We start from the raw sequence: 13174 nt of genomic DNA, 5'->3' as shown, positions 1-13174 counted from the left end.
TCAGTGCAGAAGTAGGAATATTATGGCCCACGGCCATTTAGTAATTTGGCAATATTTTGGAGGAATTGTAGAAGGAAAAAAAGTGCGTTGCATGAAGCCAAGAAACGGTTCACAGGCCCTGATCCCTAATACAGTCTCCTGATTGCAATAACAAGGGACGCCTGTTAAAAACAGTGAAAGGAATAATGGAAAACAGATTAGTTCTTGAAATATATTCTCTGCTTTGTAATTCAACCGAGCCCTTCTGAAAATATTATTTTCACAAATACTTGCATTGCAATGTTTTGAAAATTGGTTAATTCAGAAGGAGCGTGAACTGAATTGGATTAGATTGCCGGTGTGCAAACAGCTTAAAGTATATTGAGCTTTTGATTGTTGCACCAATTAACGTAGGGCCGGTTTGTACTCGCGATACTGGCGTGGCTCCAAATGGTAATCCGATTCAAATCTTGAGGTTGCCAGGCGTAGACCACCTGGGCAGTCGGTTGAGGGATTAATATTGGCTTGGGAACGTGCTAAACGTAGCTTCGCGGCGCTTGCACTGCAGCTGGTGTGAAACAAAGGGCATGCAGTTATCCAACACCTTGCTGCAACTCGCTGGGGGGGGTGGTTGTGCCAGACCAGATTCCCAGCCTGTCCAGAGTTATTAACACCAGTGTCGTGTCGGTGAAAGCAAGGGTCACTCCGGTTCCATTCTTGAAACGTCTGTCGCGCTCGGCTCTCCCGCGGGGGGGGGGTTGGTGGGGAGAGGGAGGGGGGTGCTGGTTTGAGAAGTGATGGAGGAAGATGATAGAGGACAAATTTAGAGTGTAGAGAGAATGATGTGAAGGGTGGAGAAGAATGAGTATATAGGGGTCTGACAGACTCCTCAGCCATTCAAACATCCTTGTAGACACTCTAGGAGAGTGTCGCTCCCATTCCCCAGTATAATACTTTGGTCTTGAACACAGCAGTATGCTAATTATAAGGAGTTTTACTTACTACATAATCACATTTAAAAAAAAAAAAAAAATGCAATTTGTAATTAATTGGAGAGTGGGTGGATTGTGAATGTCCAAAGTGAAGCCATTTTAAAATTATGTATTCCTTTTAAGTGGCAGAAAACATTAAGTTTTGAATTGAAGGTAATTGCGGTAGATTAGGATCAAAGGTGGACATGGGGAAGAATGCCAATGTGTGAGCATTTTGCAGAACAAAAAAAAAATGACCCAGCATGTTTGTGGTGGTAATAGTCTGCCTACTATGTGAACTCAGTTGACTGCCCTGACCCTAACCAGGTGGACTTGTGTTTACACAGGATATACAGCACAGAAACAGGCCATTCGGTCCAACCAGTCCATGCCGGCATTTATGCTCCACTCGAGCCTCCTCCCGTCTTTCCTCATCTAAATCTATCAGCATAACCCTCTATTCCCTTCTCCCCCATATGCGTGTCCAGTTTCCCCTTAAATGCATCGATACTATTCGCCTCAACCACTCCCTGTGGCAGCGAGTTCCACATTCTCACCACTCTCTGGGTAAAGAGGTTTCTTCTGAATTCCTGATTAGATTTTTTGGTGACTATCTTATATTGATGGCCTCTAGTTATGCTCTTCCCCACAAGTGGAAACACTCTCTCTGTATCCACTCGATCAAAACCTTTCATCATTTTAAAGATCTCGATTAGGTCACTCCTCAGTCTTTTTTCAAGCCTGTTCATCCTTTCCTGATATTTATACCTTGCATTTGCTGGTATCATGCTTGTAAATCTTCTCTGCACCCTCTCCAGTGCCTCCATATCCTTTTTATAATATGGCGACCAGAACTGTACTCTGTACTCGTAAGTGTGACCATGATGCTGGATTGCAATGGATCAACAAAAAAAGCTTTACTAGTGCAATGATGGGTTGTTTTACAACATTTACACTGGCCATTTAAGGCAATATGGTATAAATCCAACGGAATTGCATATTGGCATTCACGGCTTTGAATCCGGATGTTGGAATGACGCTAGATGGAGGGAGGGGAGGAAAGGAATTGAGGAAATGGCGAGCAGTTGGAGCGTGTTTGAAGGAAAGGATAACATAGAAACATAGAAACATAGAAAATAGGTGCAGGAGTAGGCCATTCGGCCCTTCTAGCCTGCACCGCCATTCAATGAGTTCATGGCTGAACATGCAACTTCAGTACCCCATTCCTGCTTTCTCACCATACCCCTTGATTCCCCTAGTAGTAAGGACTTCATCTAACTCCTTTTTGAATATATTTAGTGAATTGGCCTCAACAACTTTCTGTGGTAGAGAATTCCACAGGTTCACCACTCTCTGGGTGAAGAAATTCCTCCTCATCTCGGTCCTAAATGGCTTCCCCCTTATCCTTAGACTGTGTCCCCTGGTTCTGGACTTCCCCAACATTGGGAACATTCTTCCTGCATCTAACCTGTCTAACCCTGTCAGAATTTTAAACGTTTCTATGAGGTCCCCTCTCATTCTTCTGAACTCCAGTGAATACAAGCCCAGTTGATCCAGTCTTTCTTGATAGGTCAGTCCCGCCATCCCGGGAATCAGTCTGGTGAACCTTCGCTGCACTCCCTCAATAGCAAGAATGTCCTTCCTCAGGCTAGGAGACCAAAACTGTACACAATACTCCAGGTGTGGCCTCACCAAGGCCCTGTACAATTGTAGCAACACCTCCCTGCCCTTGTACTCAAATCCCCTCGCTATGAAGGCCAACATGCCATTTGCTTTCTTAACCGCCTGCTGTACCTGCATGCCAACCTTCAATGACTGATGTACCATGACACCCAGGTCTCTTTGCACCTGCCCTTTTCCTAATCTGTCACCATTCAGATAATAGTCTGTCTCTCTGTTTTTACCACCAAAGTGGCTAACCTCACATTTATCCACATTATACTTCATCTGCCATGCATTTGCCCACTCACCTAACCTATCCAAGTCGCTCTGCAGCCTCATAGAATCCTCCTTGCAGCTCACACTGCCACCCAACTTAGTGTCATCTGCAAATTTGGAGATACTACATTTAATCCCCTCGTCTAAATCATTAATGTACAGTGTAAACAGCTGGGGCCCCAGCACAGAACCTTGTGGTACCCCACTAGTCACTGGCTGCCATTCTGAAAAGTCCCCATTTACTCCTACTCTTTGCTTCCTGTCTGACAACCAGTTCTCAATCCATGTCAGCACACTACCCCCAATCCCATGTGCTTTAACTTTGCACATTAATCTCTTGTGTGGGACCTTGTCGAAAGCCTTCTGAAAGTCCAAATATACCACATCAACTGGTTCTCCCTTGTCCACTCTACTGGAAACATCCTCAAAAAATTCCAGAAGATTTGTCAAGCATGATTTCCCTTTCACAAATCCATGCTGACTTGGACCTATCATATTACCTCTTTCCAAATGCACTGCGATGACATCCTTAATAATTGATTCCATCATTTTACCCACTACCGATGTCAGGCTGACCGGTCTGTAATTCCCTGTTTTCTCTCTCCCTCCTTTTTTAAAAAGTGGGGTTACATTGGCTACCCTCCACTCGATAGGAACTGATCCAGAGGCAATGGAATGTTGGAAAATGACTGTCGATGCATCCACTATTTCCAAGGCCACCTCCTTAAGTACTCTGGGATGCAGTCCATCAGGCCCTGGGGATTTATCGGCCTTCAATCCCATCAATTTCCCCAACACAATTTCCCGACTAATAAGGATTTCCCTCAGTTCCTCCTCCTTACTAGACCCTCCGACCCCTTTTATATCCGGACGGTTGTTTGTGTCCTCCTCAGTGAAGACCGAACCAAAGTACTTGTTCAATTGGTCCGCCATTTCTTTGTTCCCCGTTATGACTTCCCCTGATTCTGACTGCAGGGGACCTACGTTTGTCTTTACTAACCTTTTTCTCTTTACATATCTATAGAAACTTTTGCAATCCGTCTTAATGTTCCCTGCAAGCTTCTTCTCGAACTCCATTTTCCCTGCCCTAATCAAACCCTTTGTCCTCCTCTGCTGAGTTCTAAATTTCTCCCAGTCCCTGGGTTCTCTGCTATTTCTGGCCAATTTGTATGCCACTTCCTTGGCTTTAATGCTATCCCTGATTTCCCTTGATAGCCACGGTTGAGCCACCTTCCCTTTTTTATTTTTACGCCAGACAGGAATGTACAATTGTTGTAGTTCATCCATGCGGTCTCTAAATGTCTGCCATTGCCCATCCACAGTCAACCCCTTCAGTATCATTCGCCAATCTATCCTAGCCAATTCACTCCTCATACCTTCAAAGTTACCCTTCTTTAAGTTCTGGACCATGGTCTCTGAATTAACTGTTTCATTCTCCATCCTAATGCAGAATTCCACCATATTATGGTCACTCTTCCCCAAGGGGCCTCGCACAACGAGATTGCTAATTAATCCTCTCTCATTACACAACACCCAGTCTAAGATGGCCTCCCCCCTAGTTGGTTCCTCGACATATTGGTCTAAAAAACCATCCCTTATGCACTCCAGGAAATCCTCCTCTACCGTATTGCTTCCAGTTTGGTTAACCCAATCTATGTGCATATTAAAGTCACCCATTATAACTGCTGCACCTTTATTGCACGCACCCCTAATTTCATGTTTGATGCCCTCCCCAACATCACTACTACTGTTTGGAGGTCTGTACACAACTCCCACTAACGTTTTTTGTCCTTTGGTATTCTGCAGCTCTACCCATATAGATTCCACATCATCCAAGCTAATGTCCTTCCGAACTATTGCCTTAATTTGCTCCTTAACCAGCAATGCTACCCCACCTCCTTTTCCTTTTATTCTATCTTTCCTGAATGTTGAATACCCCTGGATGTTGAGTTCCCAGCCCTGATCATCCTGGAGCCACGTCTCCGTAATCCCAATCACATCATATTTGTTAACATCTATTTGCACAGTTAATTCATCCACTTTATTGTGGATACTCCTTGCATTAAGACACAAAGCCTTCAGGCTTGTTCTTTTAACACCCTTTGTCCTTTTAGAATTTTGCTGTACAGTGGCCCTTTTTGTTCTTTGCCTTGGGTTTCTCTGCCCTCCACTTTTCCTCATCTCCTTTCTGTCTTTTGCTTTTGCCTCCTTTTTGTTTCCCTCTGTCTCCCTGCATTGGTTCCCATCCCCCTGCCATATCAGTTTAAATCCTCCCCAACAGCACTAGCAAACACTCCCCCTAGGACATTGGTTCCGGTCCTGCCCAGGTGCAGACCGTCCGGTTTGTACTGGTCCCACCTCCCCCAGAACCGGTTCCAATGCCCCAGGAATTTGAATCCCTCCCTGTTGCACCACTGCTCAAGCCACGTATTCATCTGCGCTATCCTGCGATTCCTACTCTATCACGTGGCACTGGTAGCAATCCCGAGATTACTACTTTTGAGGTCCTACTTTTTAATTTAGCTCCTAGCTCCTTAAATTCGTTTTGTAGGACCTCATCCCTCTTTTTACCTATAACTGTTTGCCTCTCTGGTTAATTATTGGTGGAAATAATGTAAACTCCGTTGAAACAGTGTAGTGGTGAGATTTTCATACTTGTGCCATGATTCCTCTGTGCTATCACCAAACCATAACCCTGTTTACACAGAGCGCAGAGTAAATCTCGCCCATTGGAGGGAGCTGAACGTTGCATCCTCTCATTTGAGTAAGTGCAGAGGAAGGAGTTCCTGTATCCTTCAGCCAACACCAAAATTAACTGATCAGTATCTCATTGACGTTTGTGGGACCTTGCCTGTTGGTTACTGTGTTGCCTATATAAAAATTGACTCCACTTCAAAGGTAACTGGCTGTAAATAAGATTCTCTCTCCCTTCGCGCTATCGTTCTCCTTGTCTCTCACTCACCTTTGGGAGTACAGGATGCTCGAGCTGTGAACATTGAGATAACTTGCCTTCAGGGGCCCAGCGCATTGCCCCAGTGTTGGTTGCAAGCACGGATTTGAGATCTTCTAGAGCCAGAATCTCTGGGACTTGAGATTTCAGACGTTGCTGGGTGTCACTCAGTGATTTTGGGGCGGCTTTGCCCAGGCAGGTGGTAAGGGTAGGAGCCAGAGATTGAGTTGGGGGGGGGGGGGGGGGGGAGAGAGGCAAGGGGGCTTTTTGACTAACAGCTGAGGTCTTGCTCTCTGCTGTCAACCTTTGCACTGGGGACAGTGGGAGCATCCTGACTCTTTATCTTTCCTGATTTGGGGGTGTGGGATGATGTGCAGAATTGCGAGCAGCCGATACGAGACACATGCTCGGCGTGCGGGGGAGGAGGTGCTAGAATTTTGAGGCTTGTCTGAAGTAATAGAACTTTTGTTGCACGCTCTTTTCCTCGTCCAGGCATGAACAGTGTAAAGCAGTTTGGGATTGACTCCATGTGCCCATCCACTAAAGAAGACTTCATAGAATTTGGAAAGCTCCTGAAGGAAAAGATTACGCAGTATGAAAAGTCAGAACATTATGTGGACTTCCTAGAAACCTTGCTCCAAGATGTCAGCATTTCATGTAAGTCGGCCCTTTACAAATGAGATTTATTTTGCTTGGCTTGTGTGTCTGGTTTCTGCATTCGACAAGTCACTGTGCTTGACGAGCCTCCTCACCAAGCTGCTGATAACCCACAGGGATGGAGTTTGCTTTGCCCAGTCTCCCAATGGTGACCCAAGTCCACAAAGCTTGGGTGTAACTGAGCAAGAGCTGCAGCTTAGAAACAAAGTATTTACAGCACAGAAATTTATCCAGCTTCCCCTTAAAATACATCTGTTCGCCTCAACTACTCTCTGTGGCAGCGTGTTCCATATTCTCACCGCTCTCTGGGTAAAGAAGTAGCCCTTGAATTGCCCATTGGATTTAATGGTGACGATCTTATGTTTATGACCCCTCGTTTTAGTCTCTCTCTCCCTTCCTCTCCCCCTTCCCCAACATCTTTTCTACGTCCACCCTATCAAGCCTCTTGATAATTTTGAAGATCTCCATCAGGTCACCCCTTGGTCATCTCTTCTGTGGGTGCACAGTGGAACGGCGGGAGGTTAAGCAGCTAAAACGGCACCAATTTACCAACACTGTGCTGGTAAGCTTTCTGCTGCTTGTTCCGTGTGTTAAGGGATTGGTTTGCAGGATTATCTGGAGCCTAGTGGGAATCCCGGCTTCCCACCCTCAGTGACACACCTGTCCCATCCTTCCACGTCCCATTAGTGAACCAGTGTATTTAACAACTGTTTTCGATTTGTTGAAGTCTCATAACTTTCTTTGGTTTTGTGATTGCATGCGAGAGTATTTAAACCCTAATAATGAGCGCTCTGGGTATCAAAAGGTAGAACTGTGTATCCAGGGCACCAATGGGCTCGAGAAACCTAACCAGGCAGGACTTAGGAAAAATTACCTGCTGAGATTTTGAGTTGAGGTTATTGGTGCTCAGTTGGAGTATTTCTCACGTGGAGCTTGATGCTACTCTAACTCCATGCAGAACCCCAACAGGCTCAAACTGGAGAATTTCATCCTGCCTGGAGCTCGATTCGATGCCCAAGCCCAATCATGATTTCCCCCCCCCCCCCTCCCATCAGGGAGCGTGTGCACGTTCATCGTTGAGGGGTTGGTTTTCAGTCTGGGCCACATGGGTTCCATTATCCTGTGTTATATTTGGATGTTGACCTGCTTTTTATCACTAAAGTTGTGTAGCCATTTGTCTGTGTATGTCTGGGGCAGCTGCAGGAGTTCACCTCTGATCATCTCTTTCAGTGGAGGTTGACGACTTGAAAAAGCTGAACAACTCCCTGACGTCTCTGTGTAGTGAGAAGCTGAAACAAGAAAAGGTAAGGCGATCCTCTGGGTCTCTCCCTCCTCCCTCCTCCCTCCTCCCTCCTCCCTCTCCCTCTCCCTTTCCCTCCCCCTGGGGGTCTGTCCGTCTGTCCCAGGTCCCTCCCCACCTCTCTCTCTCCCCTGTCTTTGCTCATGCTGACATAAAAGATCCCATGACACTTTCAAAGAAGAGCAGGGGAGTTCTCCACGGTGTCCTGACCAATATTTTATTCCTCAATCAACATCACTAAATAGATTATCTGGTCATTATCATATTGCTGTTTGTGGGAGCTTGCTGTGTGCAAATTGGCTGCTGTAGTCACATTACAGCAGTGACTACACTCCAAAAAGTACTTCATTGGCTGTGAAGTGCTTTGAGACGTACTGAGGTCTGAAAATCGCTATATAAATGCAGGTTCCTTTTTTTCTGTGTGCATTTCTGGGCTTCCTATTGTAGGATATTAAGACCCAAGTACAGTGTAGATTCTCCGGGATGATGCCAGGGATGGGAAACGAATTATGAGGAGAGATGCAATACTGGGACTATTTCCATTGCAGCAGAGAAGGCCAAGAGGAGACGATGGGAGTTTTTAAAGTCTGTGGGTATTGATGAATAGGGAAAGACTCATTTCCTCTGGTTGGGGAGTTGGTCACGAGGGGGTGTCAACTTTACCACTGAATGACGAGAAAGGTTTGGAGAAATATCTTTATACCGAGAGTTGTTGGAGCAATGAATGGCTTGCCACGAGGAGTGATTGAATCAGAAGGTTGTGGGTTCACCATTACATCCTTTAATGAAAGTGTAGATAGATAGGTGATGAAATAGGGCTATGGAAAGCAGCACAGTTTTGGATTGGTCTAGCAACGAACTGCCGTAGACACACTGGCCTCGTGCTACGGTTGGAAATCGCTCTTCTTTCTCTCTGAATAATCGTTTTGATGGCGGGTAAAATGTGTTGAAGGTCCCTGATCTGCATTGAACTTTTTCACCTAATCGTCCACCTAATATCCGAAGGAAATCCCAGACAGGGACCTGAAATAAGAAACTAATGAAGACTTGTGAGACTGAAATAAAAGCATCCAACTCCTGATCAATCTCTGGGGAAAGAAATCATTAACCATTTGCATCCCCTTGGAATTTGTCGGACTAGGGTTGGGTCCCTCCAGCATTTCTGCTCCACTTAGCTTTTCAGGAAACCATGAAACGTGGGGGTTGAGGAATCCTTGGAAGTATAAATCTGAAGAGTCAGTGAGGCTCGGTGAAAATATTCCCTTGGAAGTGGGGCTGTGAAGTGTCAGAACGACTAGAGCAATAGGGATACCAGCCTGGGGAGAGTTATACAAAATATTAATAGCAAAAGTAAATCCCAGAGCATTATTTTGAGTTAAATCATGACTGCAAGAGAAGGAGGTGTAGCACCAGGAGCCAAAGTTCCCTGTAAAAAAAAAATCTATATATATAATTTGGCACGCGGTCCCTTTAATGGGCTGCGTGGCCGATTCAAATTTTTTGAGCACGTGCAATTTCTTGCGTGGAAAAGCCGGTGAGTGGCCTGCACAGGACTGCCAGACAGCAGCTTAGCGAGGACATTGCAGGAGGGTTCAAGACTGATGTCAGGAAGCACTTCTGGGAGGCCCTTCTAGCAGTGGGGCAAATGCAGGTAAAACTCTGGAATGGTTTAAGCGGCAGTTATGGGGGAAGTGGCTGTAGGCTTCTGTAGAAAGATGAAATTCCTTTATCATTGTGATCCGGGACGGTTTTTAATGTGTAACGAATTATCTGTGATGATACATAGCCAGACGGCAACACTCCCCTTCAACGCAGTCAGAGATATTCCTGAGGCACTTTATTATCTCGTGTACAAATCGGTCGGATATCTGAAGGGTGTTTACTAGCCATCATGAAAGGCCCCATGATGAACTCCCATTACAAGGAGCATTGTGTGTCTCACAGAGCCTGCTGTATTCTGTTCTAGCCTGAGGTATTCAGCTACATCTGGCGGAATTCCTTTTCTTTGTCTCATCCCTTTTTATTTTCTTGTTGAAGTCTGTGCAGTCTTGTTAAATGTGCACTTTATACGGAAAGGCCTGGAAAAGATTCAGTCTGTAACATCGCCATGAACCCTAAGCCTGTTCTCCCGACCTTACTGAATAAACTTCAGGATAAATGCCGGCCACCAACTGGTTGAGAGAGATGTTGGGGGAGCGGACTGCCTGGTGGCCTGTGGGTACAGGGGGTCTGACTGGTTTGGTGATTTCTCCCAACACCCATTTTGCACTTTCAGTGGCACTATTGCTGGAATGTGACTTGATGCTCTTCTTCCTCCCCCAGAGAGGGTAAATCGAAGGATCTCCAGTCATAACTGCCGTCACACTGGTGTTACCGACCCTTGGGTATAGGTAGCCTGCCCTTCCTCCAGGACAGAGAATATCGTACAACCATGGGCACGCCTAAAGAAAGGCTTGCATTTAAATAGCACCTTCTGTGACCACCGGACGTCCCAAAGCGCTTTACAGCCAATGAAGCACATTTTGTTATTGGCAAAGCGCTAGCCAATTTTGCGCACAGCAAGCTCCCACAGACTGCAATGTGATAATGACCAGGTAATTGTTTTTTAGTGGCATTGATTGAGGACAGGACACTGGGGATAACTCCCCTGCTCTTCTTACAAATAGTGTAATGGGATCTTTTACATCCACCTGAGAGCAGACAGGACCTTGGTTTACATCGGATATACGACACAAACAGGCCATTCGGCCCAACCAGTCCATGCTGGCGTTTATGCTCCACTCTAGCCTCCTCCCGTCTTTCCTCATCTAAATCTATCAGCATAACCCTCTTCCCTTCTCCATCATATTCTTGTCTAGCCTCCCCTTAAATGCATCGATACTATTCGCCTCAACCACTCCCTGTGGCAGTGAGTTCCACATTCTCACCACTCTCTGGGTAAAGAAGTTTCTCCTAAATTCCCAATTGGATTTCTTGGTGACGATCTTATATCGATGGCCTCTAGTTATGCTCTTCCCCACAAGTGGAAACATTCTCTTCACTTAATTTTTCATAATTTTAAAGACCTCTATTAGGTCACCCCTCAGCCTTTTTTCAAGAGAAAAGGGACCCAGCCTGTTCATCCTTTCCCTGATATGTATACCCTCGCACTTCTGCAATCATCCTTGTAAATCTTCGGCTTCTACATTCTTTTAAAGTTTTAACGGTTTAACGTCTCATCCGACAGTGTGGCACTCCCTCAGCATTCCTTTGGGAGTGTCGGCCTGGATTTTTGTGCCCAAGTCTCTGGAGTGCGACTTGATCCTGCAATCTTCTGACTCGGACGAGAGTGCTACCTACTGAGCCACGGCTGACAAGGAAACAAAAAGGGTGGAAATACGTAGAATTGATACAATTCTGAATTCTTGGCGGTGAAATAGATGTTTTATTTTTTATTTCTTCTGTATAGTCAGGCTTGCACGATATGTATTCAGATAACATCGTGTAGCAGTTCACAGTACCCGAGGAGGCCAACTCTCAGCAATGACTTAGCTGCACTCCTGCCAAAATTCATTCAGTATCTCCTTCCCCCCCCCCCACACCCCCCACACATTAGTTATGCTGAGGCCTGTTCTGTATTTCATACACTACCTTCACCAGTCAAACAGTGCATTGTCTCTTGTTTGTGATATGTGAGGCTGTTGGAGGCCAAACCTGCTGAGTCGGTCTGTGGGAAGGAGTCTGGGCTCTCCCCTCTCAATCAAGCAGAGCCAACATGGTTTTAAGAAAGGGAAATCTCGTTTGACAAATTTGCTGGATGAGCAGGGTGGATAAGGGGGAACCAGTGGATGTGGTGTATTTGGATTTCCAGAAGGCATTTGATAAGGTGCCACATAAAAAGTTACTGCACAAGATAAAAGTTCACGGGTTTAGCATTTGGGGGCTAAAGCGGAAACAGATCGCAGTGACACTCGCAGGGCCACGAGAATCTGAGCTTGTACTTGGGGCTAAAGAGGATGGAAGTGATATGTATGGAGTTAAAGGGGATGAAATGCCAGTGAGCATGCTGCACTGAATCAAATACTTACACTTCATGCAGCATAGTATGTAAACTAAAAGCTTGTTCAGAAATGGAGTGTTGATATTCTCGAGATGTTTATTCTATATCTAAGAGTGAATGAGTTACTACAGTAAGCCCACGGAATTAGTGCAAGGCACTGATTAAATATCCAACCTCCCCCTCCTCCCCCCCCCCCCCCCCCACCGTTAACAAATTGGAGGGGCAGTGTAAGCCCGGAACTTGCGTTAGTTAGCGGTTGCTAGTCAGTCTAAACTTTGAACGGCCATTGGGCACAAGTTAGAGATTTGGTGGTCCCGTATAGGATTAGCATTCTTGTTCATTTTAGTTGGTGCTTATCTCCAGTTCCACCAGTAAATGCAAATGCTGCTTGCAGATCTAGCACTTGTATGGGTGACTGTGTGCAGTTTTAATACGTTGTACTTTATGAACATTTGCTGACTGTTAAACCCAAGACTGCTGTTTGAGAGGCGTCTAGGCGATGTTACTGTTCTTTGGACCAGCTGTTGAATTAAACTGATCAAATATCTGAATAATATTTTGGGTTTCTGAAAAAGCTCATTTTAATTGAGATACTTGTATTCCACAGCTTTAAGTCTGTGCTGTGCTGAGACTGAGTGCTACCACCTTGTCCCTTGTGCATGGGCTCCTCCGCTTCTGTAACCCACATGAGGCCGTTGTCATTCTGTCCTTGGTTCTGCAGGCAGCTCGAGTTGAGCGAGACTTGGTGCGAGTTCGCATACGGGAAGCTACAGTGCTTTGCTTTGTCCCATTCCAATCTCAAACGGTTTTCGAAGGGCATGTGGTGATAAATATATTGGAGAGAAAGCAGAAAAGGGGTACTGAGGTGATCTTATTGAATAGTGATGCAGGCTCGAAGGGCCGAATGGCCTACTCCTGCACCTATTTTCTATGTTTATATGTTTTGACTTGAAATCTGTTTTTAGCTCGGAGTGCGCAAGTCTGTTGCTTCTGTGTGCTGCAGCTGTGTTTCTCAAATATAGCTGGCCTGTAAACCTGTGTCCATGAGAGAAGTGGTCTCAACGCTCCAATGGTTAAGGCTCTGCAGGTAATGCGTTTGAGCATTACTTTTCCAGGTCAGTTCCTTCAACCGTGTTGCACGCACTCTTCAGATGCCACTGAGTGTCAAATTTTTTATCTCCTTGTACTCCTGTGCAGTGCCCTGGGACGTTTCACGATGTTAAAGGCACTATATAAATACAGGTTGTTGTTGAAATTGTCACTCGAGACAGCAGCAAAGATGCTAATGCAAATTATTCTGTTGGATCTTTAACACCAAGACCCGCTCACCCAGCATCGAT

The 13174-nt window shown here is 45.6% G+C and overlaps 1 protein-coding gene across 1 annotated transcript in view; it reads left to right on the top strand.

Annotated features, from left to right (window-relative positions):
• Positions 1-13174, top strand: part of LOC139227646 (eukaryotic translation initiation factor 3 subunit J-like) — a 48659-nt gene that overhangs the window by 31815 nt on the left and 3670 nt on the right. The window contains exons 6-7 of the mRNA XM_070858563.1: positions 6331-6495; positions 7726-7799. Coding sequence (XP_070714664.1) covers positions 6331-6495; positions 7726-7799 — 239 coding nt within the window. The remainder of the gene's footprint in view (positions 1-6330; positions 6496-7725; positions 7800-13174) is intronic.

The sequence above is a fragment of the Pristiophorus japonicus genome, chromosome 17 (genome assembly GCF_044704955.1).
Source record: "Pristiophorus japonicus isolate sPriJap1 chromosome 17, sPriJap1.hap1, whole genome shotgun sequence".
In the NCBI taxonomy this organism is placed as follows: Eukaryota; Metazoa; Chordata; class Chondrichthyes; family Pristiophoridae; genus Pristiophorus; species Pristiophorus japonicus.
Note: the sequence above shows the minus strand (reverse complement) of the source record. Positions and strands in the feature narration are given on the sequence as shown.